The sequence below is a fragment of the Petromyzon marinus genome, chromosome 79 (assembly GCF_048934315.1).
Source record: "Petromyzon marinus isolate PM22_M1 ecotype Great Lakes invasive population chromosome 79, UKy_Petmar_22M1.pri1.0, whole genome shotgun sequence".
In the NCBI taxonomy this organism is placed as follows: Eukaryota; Metazoa; Chordata; class Hyperoartia; order Petromyzontiformes; family Petromyzontidae; genus Petromyzon; species Petromyzon marinus.
The window spans coordinates 764503-781124 of record NC_133745.1 but is presented as its reverse complement, the minus strand read 5'-3'; the positions used below and the strand labels follow the sequence as shown (position 1 = coordinate 781124).

The following is a 16622-nucleotide window of genomic DNA, read 5'->3' as shown; positions in this document are numbered from 1 at the left end:
GCAGCACCCGCAGCAGCAGCAGCACCCGCAGCAGCAGCACTCGCAGCAGCAGCACCCGCAGCAGCAGCACCCGCAGCAGCAGCACCCGCAGCAGCAGCACCCGCAGCAGCAGCACCCGCAGCAGCAGCACCCGCAGCAGCAGCACCCGGGTCACTGGAGTAAAGTGGGCCACCGCGGCAGTACTGGAGAGGTTGGCTGCAGGAGGGGAGACAGAAGGGGGGGCAGAAAGTGGACCCCACAGCAGCACTCGGGTCACTGGAGGAGAGATTGGAGAGGGAGACCGAGAGAGAAAGACAGTCGGAAATAACAGCTGACATAGGCAGGTAGGACGGAAACATCAGTCGGTTAAGAAATCAACCATTTAGCTAGTACTGATCTTAGGCTGTCCGAAATTGGGATGTTACTATGATTGATGACAATCTTGTTAACATCTATTTACCATCACTTTGTCATACATAGCAGGGGTTACCAAAAAGATTTCCAAAATCTTAAACACAAGATCCAGGTCCGATTCAATATTCCTGACATGCAATATCCGGTTGTCTACAAATCGAGTTGTGGCTGCGGCAGCAGTTACATTGGGGAAACGAAACGACATGTCTCGGACCGCGTTTGCGAACACAAGGCAGATCTTAAACACGGTAGGACCAATACCTCTGCCGTTGCTGATCATTGTTTTAACGCAGTGGGCTCACACGAAATTGACTTTTCCAGACGAAGGTACTCTGCAAACCCACCGGCTATTATCAGAGATTTGAAACCATCCAGATATATAAAGATAGACATAACTTCAACCAAGAAGATGGATATAAAATGAGGAATCATTTGGAAGGACGTTATTAACCAGGTAAAACCTGAACTGTGTATGGTTGTTTCCATCATATTTGCCGGGTACTCGTCTATTTTTCTGAGTTAATTTCCCCCCGCATCCCCAGCTTTCCCGGCCTCCCACTTCCAGCCCCGCCCACTCCCCCCCCCCCCAGCCTCACGTCCTCTCTCTCCCGCAGCGCCCCCTCCCCCTTCCCTACCTATATAACCTCTTGCCACGGCAGCTCTCTCCCACTTCAGCTATTTTTTCTTGCTGTGGTTTTCCCACCTGATGATGATTGCTTGTGTTTGTTCACACTGGAAGGAATACATTCACACACATGTTCTCTTTTGGTGTCCTCCAGGGTTTAAGCCCTTGGCCCACTTTTGTTCTACATATATTTGGCCCCACTTGGCCATATCATACACCAACGTGGACTTTGTTTTCATTGTTACGCTGATGACACTCAAATTTATATTAACGTTTAATCCTCCCTCAATCCAGCAGCATCTTGTGTGTCATGTTTTCTTGTGATAAGGTGTAGATGTAGTTTAACTTTCTTCAGTTAAAAGCTGATAAGACAGAGGTTCTGCTTGTTGGGTCCCGTCATCAATTGGCTAAGGCTGTCTTGGTCAGTGTGTTGATGGCCACAGTGTCGGTGCTTCTCAGTTTGCAATCTTGGTGCTGTCCTTGATCCCTCACTAACCTTCGAAGCACACATTAACAAGGTCTGTGTGTGCCAAGGATGCACCTCCATTCAATGGGTGACCGGGCCTTTCCCGTGTTGCCCCCAAGCTGTGGAATTAACTTCCATCGAATATTCGATCTGCTGAGTCCCTCGCTTTTGTTAAATACGACCTGAAGATTTGTTTTCCCCTTAAGGGCCTTTTCTCCTTGTTAATGTGGTTATGTTTGGCAGGGAGGTGTTGATTTGTATCTGTGGTTAAATGAGCCTGCGTTCTTGTATTAGGTTATATAATTGCGTGAGTTATTTACTAGCTTTTAGCTCTGTGCAGCGCCTTGCAACCTCTTGAGTGAAACGCGCTTCATGAGTGTCAATTATTACATAGTGCACTCTACGCACAAACGCCACCCTCAGCATTTCGCTTGGGAGATCATCTCTGCTCGGCGATTTTCCTGGTCACAGACTCTGGATCCCTTTCTGTACTTCCTCAACAGATGGCACTTCAGCCAGCCACTGACAGGGTGTGACTACTTCCAATATTTGAGAAGCCTCAAAAGGGTTATCCCCACTTTGCCCCATATTTTTCCAGGCTCAGGGATTTCCCCTCCCCCAAGACCTCACAACAACAACCGCCATTCGCCACTAAGTGGCGGTGACGTCACCACGACGCTTGTGCCAGGCCATGTGCACCTTGAGGCCACGTGAAGTGTCGAACGCCCGCTGGCAGGAGGTCACGGGGCAGACCCAGGTGCCACGGGTCGACTGACTGAGATGACTGGCTGGTGCACCACCTGTGCCCCCTACTGTGCCAACCTGCTGTGCTTTATCCACCCGGCGCTCCGCTCGTTGTTGTGAGCGTCGTTCCTCCGCCCTCCGTTGTTGTTGGAGGGCGACTACCTCCAACTGCCCAGTAGCGTCCTTCACGAGCCTCCTCCACAGCGGCCGATCTTGACACCGCTGGTACCAGTCATCGGCAAGTCCACTCAGCTCCACGTCCTCCTGTACCACATCACTCCATCTCTTCTCCAGCCCGTGCCGCGCCCGTTTAGCCCCCTCGATCCTGCCGAACAAAAGCTGTTTCGGCATGCGCGGTGGCTGGGCATGCGGGCTACATGACCCAGCCATCGCAGCCTTGCCCGCCGGAGGAGCTCACCGATGATGGGACCTTGCCCAGATCTTTACACACACACACAAACACGCACGCACGCACACACTCCCAGCGCGAGGCTGACTCAGAGTTCCGCAGGTTTAATTCGCAAATTGCGAGTTCCAGTTTTAACTTAACGTAAAAAAAAAGTTTAATATTTCATGGAAGCAGGATCGTAAGTGCGAGTGTTTGGAAGTCTCAAGTTCGTAAGTCTATGACTGCATGTCGTCGAGTTTAAAGGAGGGAGCAAAAGCAAGGAATCGATTCTAAAAAAACAATTATTTTGGAATCTATAATCGATTTCTTGATTTAAAGCTTTCGGGACAGCAGGGATTCATACTCTTTGGGTCTTTCGGTAAAGTCACGTAGATAAAAAATAATAATTTATTTTTAAAAGAATTGTTTATTATTTTTCTATCTACGTGAGTTTGCCGAAAGAGTATCGATTTCTTACTTCCGCTGAATTCGTCCTGATACATTAAAACGCTGCGCGATTAAATCGGTCACGGCGATCCGACTCCAGCCGGAGAATCTAGAGCCGCGATTACTGGAATCGATCCCATGCGGCTGCCTCCCGCCACGCTGTGAGTATCCAAAGTCGACCCCGAACCCGCGGAGTGGTCGTGGTGGTGGTGGTAGTGGTGGTGGTAGTGGTGGTCGTGGTGGTGGTGGTCGTGGTGGTGGTGGTCGTGGTGGTGGTGGTGGCCGTGGTGGTGGTGGCCGTGGTGGTGGTGGTCGTGGTCGTGGTGGTGGTGGTCGTGGTGGTGGATTCCCGCTCGCGACCACCACCACTTGACGATTACCTCGACCGGTCCCGGGGCCTGCCCTAGGTCGACTCGGCCTCAAATGAGTAACCCGGCGCGATGTGTTAACATCGCCACTTGGGGAGACGAAGGCGGTCGGGCGTGGTGTTGGCCTCGTGTGCCGCGGTTGTAGAGGCTGTCTCTGTGTCCAGGTGTCTCTGTGGTGTAGAGGCTGTCTCTGTGGTATAGAGGCTGTCTCTTGTGTCCAGGTGTCTCTGGTGTAGAGGCTGTCTCTGTCGTGTAGAAGCTGTCTCTGTGGTGTGGAGGCTGTCTCTGTGTCCAGGTGTCTGGTGTGGAGGCTGTCTCTGTGGTATAGAGGCTGTTTCTGTGTCCAGGTGTCTCTGTGGTATAGAGGCTGTCTCTGTGTCCAGGTGTCTGGTGTAGAGGCTATCTCTGTGGTGTGGAGGCTGTCTCTGTGTCCAGGTGTCTGTGGTATAGAGGCTGTCTCTGTGTCCAAGTGTCTCTGGTGTAGAGGCTGTGTCTGTGTCCAGGTGTCTGGTGTAGATGCTGTCTCTGTGGTTTAGAGGCTGTCTCTGTGTCCAGGTGTCTCTGTGGTGTAGAGGCTGTCTGTGTCCAGGTGTCTGGTGTAGAGGCTGTCTCTGTGGTGTGGAGGCTGTCTCTGTGGTGTGGAGGCTGTCTCTGTGGTATGGAGGCTGTCTCTGTGGTGTGGAGGCTGTCTCTGTGGTGTGGAGGCTGTCTCTGTGTCCAGCTGTCTCTGTGGTGTAGAGGCTGTCTCTGTGTCCAGCTGTCTCTGTGGTGTAGAGGCTGTCTCTGTGTCCAGCTGTCTCTGTGGTGTAGAGGCTGTCTCTGTGTCCAGCTGTCTCTGTGGTGTAGAGGCTGTCTCTGGTGTGGAGGCTGTCTCTGTGGTGTAGAGGCTGTCTCTGTGTCCAGGTGTCTCTGTGGTGTAGAAGCTGTCTCTGTGTCCCTGTGTCTGTGTGGAGGCTGTTTATGTGGTGTAGAGGCTGTCTCTGGTGTAGAGGCTGTCTCTGTGGTGTAGAGGCTGTCTCTGTGTCCAGGTGTCTCTGTGGTGTAGAAGCTGTTTCTGTGGTGTAGAGGCTGTTTCTGTGTCCAGGTGTCTCTGTGGTGTGGAGGCTGTCTCTGGTGTAGAAGCTGTTTCTGTGTCCAGGTGTCTGTGGTGTAGAGGCTGTCTGTGTCCAGGTGTCTCTGTGGTGTGGAGGCTGTCTCTGTGGTGTGGAGGCTGTCTCTGTGGTGTGGAGGCTGTCTCTGTGGTGTAGAAGCTGTCTGTGGTGTAGAAGCTGTTTCTGTGTCCAGGTGTCTCTGTGGTGTGAGGCTGTCTCTGTGGTGTAGAAGCTGTTTCTGTGTCCAGGTGTCTGTGGTGTAGAGGCTGTCTGTGTCCAGGTGTCTCTGTGGTGTGAGGCTGTCTCTGTGGTGTAGAAGCTGTCTCTGTGGTGTAGAAGTTGTTTCTGTGTCCAGGTGTCTCTGTGGTGTAGAGGCTGTCTCTGTGTCCAGCTGTCTCTGTGGTGTAGAAGCTGTCTCTGTGTCCCTGTGTCTGGTGTGGAGGCTGTCTCTGTGGTGTGGAGGCTGTCTCTGTGGCGTGGAGGCTGTCTCTGTGGTGCGGAGGCTGTCTCTGTGGTGCGGAGGCTGTCTCTGTGGTGTGAGGCTGTCTCTGTGGTGTAGAAGCTGTCTCTGTGGTGTAGAAGTTGTTTCTGTGTCCAGGTGTCTGTGGTGTAGAGGCTGTCTCTGTGTCCAGGTGTCTCTGTGGTGTAGAAGTTGTCTCTGTCCCTGTGTCTGGTGTGGAGGCTGTCTCTGTGGTGTGGAGGCTGTCTCTGTGGTGTGGAGGCTGTCTCTGTGGTGTGGAAGCTGTCTCTGTGGTATGGAGGCTGTCTCTGTGGTGTGGAGGCTGTCTCTGTGGTGTGGCGGCTGTCTCTGTGGTGTGGAGGCTGTCTCTGTGGTGTGGCGGCTGTCTCTGTGGTGTGGCGGCTGTCTCTGTGGTGTGGCGGCCGTCTCTGTGGTGTGGAGGCTGTCTCTGTGGTGTGGAGGCTGTCTCTGTGGTGTGGAGGCTGTCTCTGTGGTGTGGAGGCTGTCTCTGTGGTGTGGAGGCTGTCTCTGTGGTGTGGAGGCTGTCTCTGTGGTGTGGAGGCTGTCTCTGTGGTGTGTAGGCTGTGTCTGCGGTGTGGAGGCTGTGTCTGCGGTGTGGAGGCTGTGTCTGCGGTGTGGAGGCTGTGTCTGTGGTGTGGAGGCTGTGTCTGTGGTGTGGAGGCTGTCTCTGTGGTGTGGAGGCTGTGTCTGTGGTGTGGAGGCTGTGTCTGTGGTGTGGAGGCTGTGTCTGTGGTGTGGAGGCTGTGTCTGTGGTGTGGAGGCTGTGTCTGTGGTGTGGAGGCTGTGTCTGTGGTGTGGAGGCTGTGTCTGTGGTGTGGAGGCTGTGTCTGTGGTGTGGAGGCTGTGTCTGTGTCCAGGTGTCTGGTGTAGATGCTGTCTCTGTGGTGTAGAGGCTGTCTGTGTCCAGGTGTCTGGTGTAGAGGCTGTCTCTGTGGTGTGGAGGCTGTCTCTGTGGTGTGGAGGCTGTCTCTGTGGTGTGGAGGCTGTCTCTGTGTCCAGCTGTCTCTGTGGTGTAGAGGCTGTCTCTGTGTCCAGCTGTCTCTGTGGTGTAGAGGCTGTCTGTGTCCAGGTGTCTCTGTGGTGTGGAGGCTGTCTCTGTGGTGTGGAGGCTGTCTCTGTGGTGTGGAGGCTGTCTCTGTGGTGTAAAGGCTGTCTCTGTGGTGTAGAGGCTGTCTCTGGTGTGGAGGCTGTCTCTGTGGTGTAGAGGCTGTCTCTGTGTCCAGGTGTCTCTGTGGTGTAGAAGCTGTCTCTGTGTCCCTGTGTCTGGTGTGGAGGCTGTCTCTGTGGTGTGGAGGCTGTCTCTGTGGCGTGGAGGCTGTCTCTGTGGTGCGGAGGCTGTCTCTGTGGTGCGGAGGCTGTCTCTGTGGTGTGGAGGCTGTCTCTGGTGTAGAAGCTGTTTCTGTGTCCAGGTGTCTGTGGTGTAGAGGCTGTCTCTGTGTCCAGGTGTCTCTGTGGTGTAGAAGTTGTCTCTGTCCCTGTGTCTGGTGTGGAGGCTGTCTCTGTGGTGTGGAGGCTGTCTCTGTGGTGTGGAGGCTGTCTCTGTGGTGTGGAGGCTGTCTCTGTGGTATGGAGGCTGTCTCTGTGGTGTGGAGGCTGTCTCTGTGGTGTGGCGGCTGTCTCTGTGGTGTGGAGGCTGTCTCTGTGGTGTGGCGGCTGTCTCTGTGGTGTGGCGGCTGTCTCTGTGGTGTGGCGGCCGTCTCTGTGGTGTGGAGGCTGTCTCTGTGGTGTGGAGGCTGTCTCTGTGGTGTGGAGGCTGTCTCTGTGGTGTGGAGGCTGTCTCTGTGGTGTGGAGGCTGTCTCTGTGGTGTGGAGGCTGTCTCTGTGGTGTGGAGGCTGTCTCTGTGGTGTGTAGGCTGTGTCTGCGGTGTGGAGGCTGTGTCTGCGGTGTGGAGGCTGTGTCTGCGGTGTGGAGGCTGTGTCTGTGGTGTGGAGGCTGTGTCTGTGGTGTGGAGGCTGTCTCTGTGGTGTGGAGGCTGTGTCTGTGGTGTGGAGGCTGTGTCTGTGGTGTGGAGGCTGTGTCTGTGGTGTGGAGGCTGTGTCTGTGGTGTGGAGGCTGTGTCTGTGGTGTGGAGGCTGTGTCTGTGGTGTGGAGGCTGTGTCTGTGGTGTGGAGGCTGTGTCTGTGGTGTGGAGGCTGTGTCTGTGTCCAGGTGTCTGGTGTAGAGGCTGTCTCTGTGGTGTGGAGGCTGTCTCTGTGGTGTGGAGGCTGTCTCTGTGGTGTGGAGGCTGTCTCTGTGTCCAGCTGTCTCTGTGGTGTAGAGGCTGTCTCTGTGTCCAGCTGTCTCTGTGGTGTAGAGGCTGTCTCTGTGTCCAGCTGTCTCTGTGGTGTAGAGGCTGTCTCTGTGTCCAGCTGTCTCTGTGGTGTAGAGGCTGTCTCTGTGTCCAGGTGTCTCTGTGGTGTAGAAGCTGTCTCTGTGGTGTAGAGGCTGTTTCTGTGTCCAGGTGTCTCTGTGGTGTGGAGGCTGTCTCTGGTGTAGAAGCTGTTTCTGTGTCCAGGTGTCTCTGTGGTGTGGAGGCTGTCTCTGGTGTAGAAGCTGTTTCTGTGTCCAGGTGTCTGTGGTGTAGAGGCTGTCTGTGTCCAGGTGTCTCTGTGGTGTGGAGGCTGTCTCTGTGGTGTGGAGGCTGTCTCTGTGGTGTGGAGGCTGTCTCTGTGGTGTAAAGGCTGTCTCTGTGGTGTAGAGGCTGTCTCTGTGGTGTGGAGGCTGTCTCTGTGGTGTGGAGGCTGTCTCTGTGGTGTGGAGGCTGTCTCTGTGGTGTGGAGGCTGTCTCTGTGGTATGGAGGCTGTCTCTGTGGTGTGGAGGCTGTCTCTGTGGTGTGGCGGCTGTCTCTGTGGTGTGGAGGCTGTCTCTGTGGTGTGGCGGCTGTCTCTGTGGTGTGGCGGCTGTCTCTGTGGTGTGGAGGCTGTCTCTGTGGTGTGGAGGCTGTCTCTGTGGTGTGGAGGCTGTCTCTGTGGTGTGGAGGCTGTCTCTGTGGTGTGGAGGCTGTCTCTGTGGTGTGGAGGCTGTGTCTGCGGTGTGGAGGCTGTGTCTGCGGTGTGGAGGCTGTGTCTGCGGTGTGGAGGCTGTGTCTGCGGTGTGGAGGCTGTGTCTGCGGTGTGGAGGCTGTGTCTGCGGTGTGGAGGCTGTCTCTGTGGTGTGGAGGCTGTGTCTGTGGTGTGGAGGCTGTGTCTGTGGTGTGGAGGCTGTGTCTGTGGTGTGGAGGCTGTGTCTGTGGTGTGGAGGCTGTGTCTGGTGTGGAGGCTGTGTCTGTGGTGTGGAGGCTGTGTCTGTGGTGTGGAGGCTGTGTCTGTGGTGTGGAGGCTGTGTCTGTGGTGTGGAGGCTGTCTCTGTGGTGTGGAGGCTGTCTCTGTGGTGTGGAGGCTGTCTCTGTGGTGTGGAGGCTGTCTCTGTGGTGTGGAAGCTGTGTCTGTGGTGTAGAGGCTGTCTCTGTGGTGTAGAGGCTGTCTCTGTGTCCAGGTGTCTCTGGTGTAGAAGCTGTCTCTGTGTCCCTCTGTCTGGTGTGGAGGCTGTCTCTGTGGTGTGGAGGCTGTCTCTGTGGTGTGGAGGCTGTCTCTGTGGTGTGGAGGCTGTCTCTGTGGTGTGGAGGCTGTCTCTGTGGTGTGGAGGCTGTCTCTGTGGTGCGGAGGCTGTCTCTCTGGTGCGGAGGCTGTCTCTGTGCTGCGGAGGCTGTCTCTGTGGTGTGGAGGCTGTCTCTGTGGTGTGGAGGCTGTCTCTGTGGTCTGGAGGCTGTCTCTGTGGTGCGGAGGCTGTCTCTGTCTCTGTGTCCAGGTGTCCAGGTCTCCATGGAGATGGACCCAATGTGCTCCTGGGTGCCGCCAGCTGCTGCTTCTGCGCTTGATGCGGCACTCATGAAGCAGGAGGAGCGGACGCCATGGACGCATGCGGCGTTGAAGCTGGAGGGTGAGGGCCCTTCCCTCTGCACTCACCGCATACTTTCCACACTCGCCCTACTCACCACGCTCACTCACCACACTCGCCTCACTCATCCTGCTCAGCACACTCGGCCTACTCGCTCACAACGCTCACTCCACTCACTACCTATACTCAATCTTCTCACCCCACTCGCTGCACTCATCACTCACCCTGCTCAACACACTCACCACACTCGCTCGTCCCACTCACGTACTACACTCGCATACCACGCCTGGACCAGAAGTAGTCACACTCGACTTGTTGATGTCCAACTGAACACCGCAAAGCGGTGCATCACTGGAACCCTCAAGTAGACCCCAACACCCCTGGCTGCCCATGCTGTCACAAATCTCTCCCCAACCCATCCACCGCAATGCTGAAATCCTCCGGGAAGTCCTGAGAATCGAGGAAAATAGTCGCCTTGCCATTCCCCAGGACCTCAATAACGTCCCACATCATCGCTTGCAGTTACCCTTTTTGACCCCATGCGCTTAACCTTTAACAGTGCGAGTTCAACCCCAATGAACCTTGTAGAGCTGAATGGAGTTCAAAAGAACTCGCAAACACCTTGTGAAAGACTTAATGCAGAAGATCCCTGGCTTTGATCTTCTCATCTGATGGTTCACCATAAATTGCATCCGCACAAACCATGGCAGATGCAAATGGAAAATTAAAAGCTCTCTAGTAGTGTGCGACTGTGGTCATCCAGAATAAACCGTAAAACTTATAGCGACGCAATGGCCGATCTACAAATACGAAGGAGACATCACAGCGATACAGTCCTCTGCTCCTGGCTTGACCACCTGAATGTGTAAATGTAGTTGTTGATCTGTATCAACATCAGCAGCCATACGAAAGAAGAAGACCCATCAAGACCTGAGGCTCAAAAGATTCTGCCAATTTGCTGCGTGTGATCTCAATTGAAGTAATTTTCAGGGGATTTGATTTATTTTTTGCATTGGGAAGTTTTGGCCAATATTGGTTACACCGTGCGTGTGGGTGCTTGCTTTTTTTGGGTAGCTTCAGCAGGAAACTTAAGAACCTGGAGAGAACACAAGCAGAACCAGGGGGAGAATATAAAACTCAGCGCAGAAAGGCGATGCCCGAATACCCATGATGAGCAGCGCTCAGCACTGTGCCACCATTCCACCCCACGTGTCAAATGCGGCGATCCACGTTTGATTCCCGCTCACGACCAATAACAGTGAAAGCAAGTACAGTCTGTTGATCTCCTATAACACGGTAGTAGTTGCCTTTGCTGAATAAAACCGCATTATGGGAAAAACGCATTATAAATAATATATGATAAAGCACAGTCCGCGATAACATGTAAGTTGAGTACGCAGGCTGAACAAAGACTGGGGTATGTGGGTAGCATCGTGAATCATCCAGCAGCATCCCAATGCCTTGTGCGATGATGCTACGCCAAGACAGCCGTACAACGGATTATTCATACTCGCGTGACTCATTTCTGTTCACTCGATCGCATTTTAAGCAATTCGCATCCGTGTTATGAAAAATGTGTTGCTTAATACATGCATGGCGTTTTAGGATAACAGACTGTATTTGAACCAGGCCTAGGCCTTGCCTAGGTCGACTCAGCCTTAAATGAGTACCTTGTGTGACGTGTAACCCATTAGCACTACGGACGGCCTGCTCAGACCTCTCTGGGGGGGGATCTTTGTGTCTTTGTGCGTGCTGTAGCTACAGACAGCTGTACAGAGAGCCCGGGAGAGGCAGCGTCATGGCTCACGGTGAAAAGTGAAGCCTCAGGTGGGGGCTGAGCGCTGCTTCCCCTTCCCCACCTCCGCTCTCTGTGTTTAATTTGCTCGCCGCCATCGCCTCGTTGCGTTTTTCCAAACGCAAGTCTCAAGTCCTGGCCTCCTCGCCGTCGTCTAGAGCAGACTCAATTGGACAGCAGTGCTGGTTTGAAATCAAATGCACCCCCCGCATGCCGCACAGGGCCTACGAAAATGAAAAGCATAATAATCATACAGCGCTACCGAACGTCGGCTGTATTAAAAAAAAAAACAGTATAGCTAAATTCCCATCAACAACCCACGTAATGTAAAAACACTTAAATGAATAAAATGATTTGTATAGCTACTCACTTAGTGCCGCGGCTGCTCATTTCCTGTTGCCCGACACCTCTTTGTTTAGACCACTACATTGTAGTTTGGAACAAGTGGACTGGACTCTTGCTAGCTTTGTTTTTTTATTTAAACTGCCATTTGAAATGGGGGATTTTTCTGCTGGAGTGATGAGGATGGTCGTCAGATCGGTAGGAAGTACGTGCATAGAACCAGTGTGAGGAACTTCCTCGGATTTCTAGGGACAAAGGTGGTGGGGGAGGGGTCATTGTACTTCTGCAGATGTCTATCACACAAGTAAGGCCCAATGACCTATGTAGCTCTCTTTCAGAAGGAGATCTGCCCACAAGTGATAACTCAAATAAGTGGCTTATCTCATGGAAATTTATAGCAGCCAAATACTCTAAACGCACGTTTCTAAATCTGGAGGTGAAATCTGGAGGCGAGACCTGGAGGGGAAACCTGGAGGAGCCGGAAAGAAATCCACGTGACCACGGAAAGAGAGAGACACGCAAACTCCACATATACAGCAGGCGTCAGGGTCGGGATCGAACCCACGACCTCCTGTATACCAGGAAAGGTAGTTAACATCTCTTAGCCACCAGATAAAGTTGCCGTGGGGGTGACGGGGGGGCTCTGTGTGCATGCATTGCAGTGGGCGAACCGGGTGAAGGCGGCTGGGGGGGGGGGGGATGCCTGGGCTAGGTCATCGAGAAGGTGGGGTTTGAATGCATGGGAAAAGAGAGTTGATTTAATGTTTTACGGCAAGGCACGCAAAAATCCCCTGTTTAAATTCAGGTTGAATTTATGTCGAAGCTTTAAAATATATAAATATATAATAATATATTTAAATAAGTGGTAAAGATTAAAACACTTGGCAAGCCTGGAGGAAAGGGGGCTTGGGGTGCCGGGTCCGGCCCGCATTAGGTGTTTGACACCCCCTGGTCTAGAGCTTAGAAAACCTGCTGGTTATGTCCGTTAGGCGATTAATGTAGCCAATAATTTTTCCGGTCGCATCTTTCTCTCAAAACTTTTCAGCTTCAGCCCAGGGGTTGAAAACCAAAATAAAATAAAACGCAATATTTCAAGCGCCACAATATGCATCAAGGTGAATACGAAACAGCGGTCCTTAATAAATAAACGTCACGAAGCAGTTGCTCAAAGAGCTGCCGCATGCAGCTGCGAGCCACAAGTTTGCCGACCCCTGTTTCAGCCATGTGTCTTCAGACTTCTTGAACTGCTTGTTCTCTCCTTTTGTTCTACCCCATTCCCTTTCTCCTCCTACATACGTGTCTGGGCACTCCAACGTGTCACAGGTGCATTACAGCATACGGGGTAGTTACGTTCCCACGCGCTCCCCTCGTTGACTCCGAACAACCAAGAGCCACGTGCCCCCACATCTTTTTTTTTGCCGCTGCAGAGGACGGAGTGGATGGTGCCAGCTTCCCGTGCCTGCTGTGCGGCCGCGAGTTTGGCCGCCAGAGATCTCTGCGCCAGCACGAGCGGTGGCACCGGCGGACGGCGGTGGTGGCCCCTCACCCGGAGGGACTCGGTGACGACGATGACAACGTTACCGGTGCCAGCCTCCCGGGCCAGCCAGGCTCCCGTGCCACGGAGAGGCTTCACGGCTGTGCCGTCTGCGACAAGGCGTTCAAGCGGAAGCGATATTTGATAGTGCACCAGAGGACGCACACGGGCGAAAAGCCATATGGCTGCACCGAGTGCGGTAAGGCATTCACGCAGAAGGGCCACCTGCGCATGCACCTGATGTCCCACAGCGGCGCGAAGCCATACACGTGCAGTGTGTGCGAGAAAGCGTTCCCCAGGAAGGGGCATCTGCTGGTCCACGAGAAGACACACACCGGCGAGAGGCTGTACGTGTGCACGGTGTGCGACAAGGAGTTCTCTCGCAAGGAGCACCTCCTCGTGCACCAGCGCACGCACACCAACGAGAAGCCGTACAAGTGCCTCCTGTGCGAGATGGCGTTTAGGCAGAAGAAGTACCTGCTGATCCACCAGAGGAACCACACGGGTGAGAAGCCCTACACGTGCGCGGTGTGTGACAAGGCCTTCAAGAAGTCAGAGTACCTGCAGATCCACCAGAGGACGCACACGGGGGAGAGGCCCTACAAGTGCGTGCAGTGTGAGAAGGCATTCACGCAGAAGGGCGACCTGCAGAGGCACGAAGCAATCCACTCGGGAAAGAAACTCTTTGAGTGCCCCGTGTGCGGAAAAGCGTTTAAGCGCAAGGACTATCTTGCCATCCACAAAAATAACCACAGTGTGGTGAAGGGCGAACAAAAAGTAAAGGTGAAGTGAACCTGGGGAGAGATTCCCAGACTCAACAAGGACGACGGCAAGATAAAGCTTCCCTGTCCACTCTTGCTGTATTTAATCCTGCCTACGCGTCGCATGACTCCTCGTGCAGTCGGAGCCACTTGCTATTGCTGATTCTCCCTTTCCCCACATTTCAACACCTAGGAGACTCACTGCAGGTGTTGCCCTTTAAACTTGCAGTGTTCTTACATTCTGGAGTGTTCTTACATTCTGCACTGCAGTCAGGGTCTCATTGCTGGGTTTGTAGGCAATGGGCTTGCAGTCCACTCATTTGTGTTCTGTGTGTTGGCCTGGAGGAATCTGTGATGTTTGCGATTGCTGGGGTAAAGTATTCATGATGGGGGGGGGGCTATTGCACCAACAATTAATGTAGTGGATGACCTGACTTGGCGGAGGCTGTGCGAGTATCCTACTAGTGACTGGGATTGACAAGGATGGACCCAAATGCACAAGTGGTGTCCCCGGATCATGGAAAGACTGGTTGGGGCCCCATATCCTCAGTGGCTGCTCTGCGTCGCACACTGAGGGTTCAGGAAATGCAGTCGGTGGCTCGGGACGCATTGAGGACACGGAGACGGCACTGGTATGCATGGAGCCAGGGGGCTTGTGGAGAGGAAGAGGAGTACGTGGCCCCAGTGAACGCAGTGCCTCAGCGACTCCAGCAGTAGGAGCTGTGATGCTCTTGATAAGAGCCTTTCCTTGCATTGGGATGGGAGTGCAGGTGTTTCCTCCTGCTGTGGTACATAGAACGTAGCAGACATCACGAATATGTTAGAAGCCACACCGTTGCCTTGAGTGTGGCAAGTTCGATTCCTGAGTCCTTAAACTTTTCATATAGATCCAAAAGGCCTAGTTTGGAAAATACAATTCACAGGCATGTCCTCATTCAATGATAATTTTCCATGTGCTAACATGAGATGGCATTGATAAAAATGGACGGAAAAATATTGTCCAATTTGGTGTTTGCAAAATGTTTTTTTATGGAATCAATAATTATCTTATTCCCTTCCAGTACCATTGTAATGGCTTGTTATGTTATAGTGCTCTTGGATTTCATGTTAGCTCCTCAACTCTCCTCCTAAAACACTTCTGCTTTGTATTCTTGGTTCTTTCGGTGAGGTCACGTAGAAGGGAAACAATAAAATAATAAAATAAAAATATAAAACAATACAATTCTCACGACTGCATTTAAAAAAGGAATTGTATTTTATATTTTGTATATTTTTATTTTGTTTCCCTTCTACGTGACTTTACCGAAAGAACCAAGAATATGAATCCCTGCAGTCACGAAAGCTTTAAATCAAAACTTCTGCTTTGTGTTCATATACAGCTTTCATCACTGGTGTTTGGAACGCCATTCTGGTATTTATTGTCCCACCATTCAAACTCGTCTCACTGTTGTGTGGCATTACTCTAAGCCTGTTTATAGCCCTGTTCAAAGCATGTCTACGTTTTACTCTGGAATAAGGTCCAATTAAAATTCTGGTCGCACCCACCAGGCCACAATAACCAAATTGTTGCTTTGTAAGAATCCATATGAAGTGATTGTCACGTGCTGTTAATGCTTGAATAGTTAAGTCTGAATGTATTTTGGTTGTAGAACTAATATACAACATTTAAATATGAGAGCATGCGTTGGGGCACCCATCTCACGTTCAAACCGACAATGGGTAGTACGAGTGCCTTTTTAAAGTGTAATGTCACTCGTAATTATGCAACGTCACTAACACTTGCATTATGTGGTGATGTGTCGGCCAGTCCTCACTGCATTTAAAATACATCCCTCAGAAGAAAGTGAGCCTATGGATAAAGATGCTTTGGTCACCATCGATAGACCATGTGTCACTGCCACTGACAACGCCTCCCAGATGGACACCTGTGTGGCTCTCTAATAGCTTTAATGTAATGCCTCAATTTGTTCCTACACTAAGGTGCTGCATTGGAGAGGAGTGTTTAAATGCAAGTGATGTGTTTCTCGATAAATGGGGCGTTGCATCATGAGGTGCAGTGAAGTCTGTCCTGAGTCAACTCGGTGTCCATCGCAGCCAACTGCAGTGGACGACATGCCGACTAAACCCAAGGACCTGACCACATTCATTAACACTGCCATGAAGATACATATAGCACCGTGTTGCAGTGTGGTTGTGCAGCTGTGGGGGTGATGGAGGGATGGTGTCATGGAGTGGAATACTTTACAGATCGGAGTGTGTGAGGGTTTGATGGGTGCCAGAATGCTGGAGAGGCGGCTCTGCCAGGTGTTTGAGCCTCAGATTCAGGAGAAACAATGTGGATTCTGTCATGATCGTGGAACAATGGAGCAGATATTTTCCCTCTCACAGATATTTGCGGGGCCATGGGAGTATGCTTCTCCAGTCTACCTCCACTTTGTAGGCTTGAAGAAAGCATGTGACCATGTTCCCCGCAATGTCTGGGATGTGCTGCGTGAGTACGATGTACTGGTGCTGCTTTTGTGCACTATCAGATCTCTCTATTCCCCGAGTGAGAGCTGTGTCCGTATTTTTGGTGTTAAAGTCGTTCACTGTGGGTGTTGGACGCCGCCAACGGTGTGTTTTGTCTCCACTCCTGCTTGTGATTTTAATCAACAGGATATCAAGGTGCAGCCGAGGTATGGAGTGTATCCAGTACGGGGGCATGAAAGTGGCGTCCCTGCTTTTTGCAGATGACGTCCTCTTTGCCTCGTCAGTCTGTGATCTCCAGCGTGCACTTGAACGGTTCGATGCCGAGTGTGAAGCGACTGGGATAAGGATCTGAGGTCATGGTTCACTCTGGGGAGACGGTGGATTGTTCTCTCCAGGTGAGGGGGGAAGGGCTACCCGTAGTCGAGGAGTTTAATTACCTGGAGGTCTCTTTCACTAGTTGTAAGTGGGAGCGGGAGAGCGGGAGATCTGCCGGCGGATCGTTGCGGCGTCCTCAGTGTTGCAGGCACTGTACCATTACGTGGTAGTGAAGCAGGAGCCGAGTTCTCGAAAAAAGCTCTCGGTTTACAGGTCGAACTACATTCCCACCCTCACCTATGGTCATGACCTTTGAGTAATGACTGAAATTATAAGATCGTGGGTACAAGGGGCCGAAATGAGGTTTCTCTGCAGGGTTGCCAGGCTCGCTGTCTGTGATTGGGTGAGGAGCTCGGTGATCCAGGAGAGCCTCAGTCGAGCCGCTGCTCCTCCGGATCGAGAGAAGCCAGTAGAGGTGGTTCGGGCACCTGGTAAGGATGCCCCCCCGGTAGACTCCCCCTGGAACTCTACCGGGCATGTCCCCAC

General features: G+C 52.5%; 1 protein-coding gene across 1 annotated transcript; it reads left to right on the top strand.

The window, feature by feature from the left end:
* Nucleotides 1-3129: 3129 nt before the first annotated feature.
* Nucleotides 3130-15894, top strand: LOC116958512 (uncharacterized). The gene is made up of 4 exons (XM_032981143.2): nt 3130-3224; nt 8771-8902; nt 10619-10687; nt 12425-15894. Exons 2-4 carry the CDS (start codon nt 8785-8787, stop codon nt 13321-13323), a joined length of 1086 nt encoding a protein of 361 aa, XP_032837034.2. The 5' UTR covers nt 3130-3224; nt 8771-8784; the 3' UTR covers nt 13324-15894.
* Nucleotides 15895-16622: the final 728 nt, after the last annotated feature.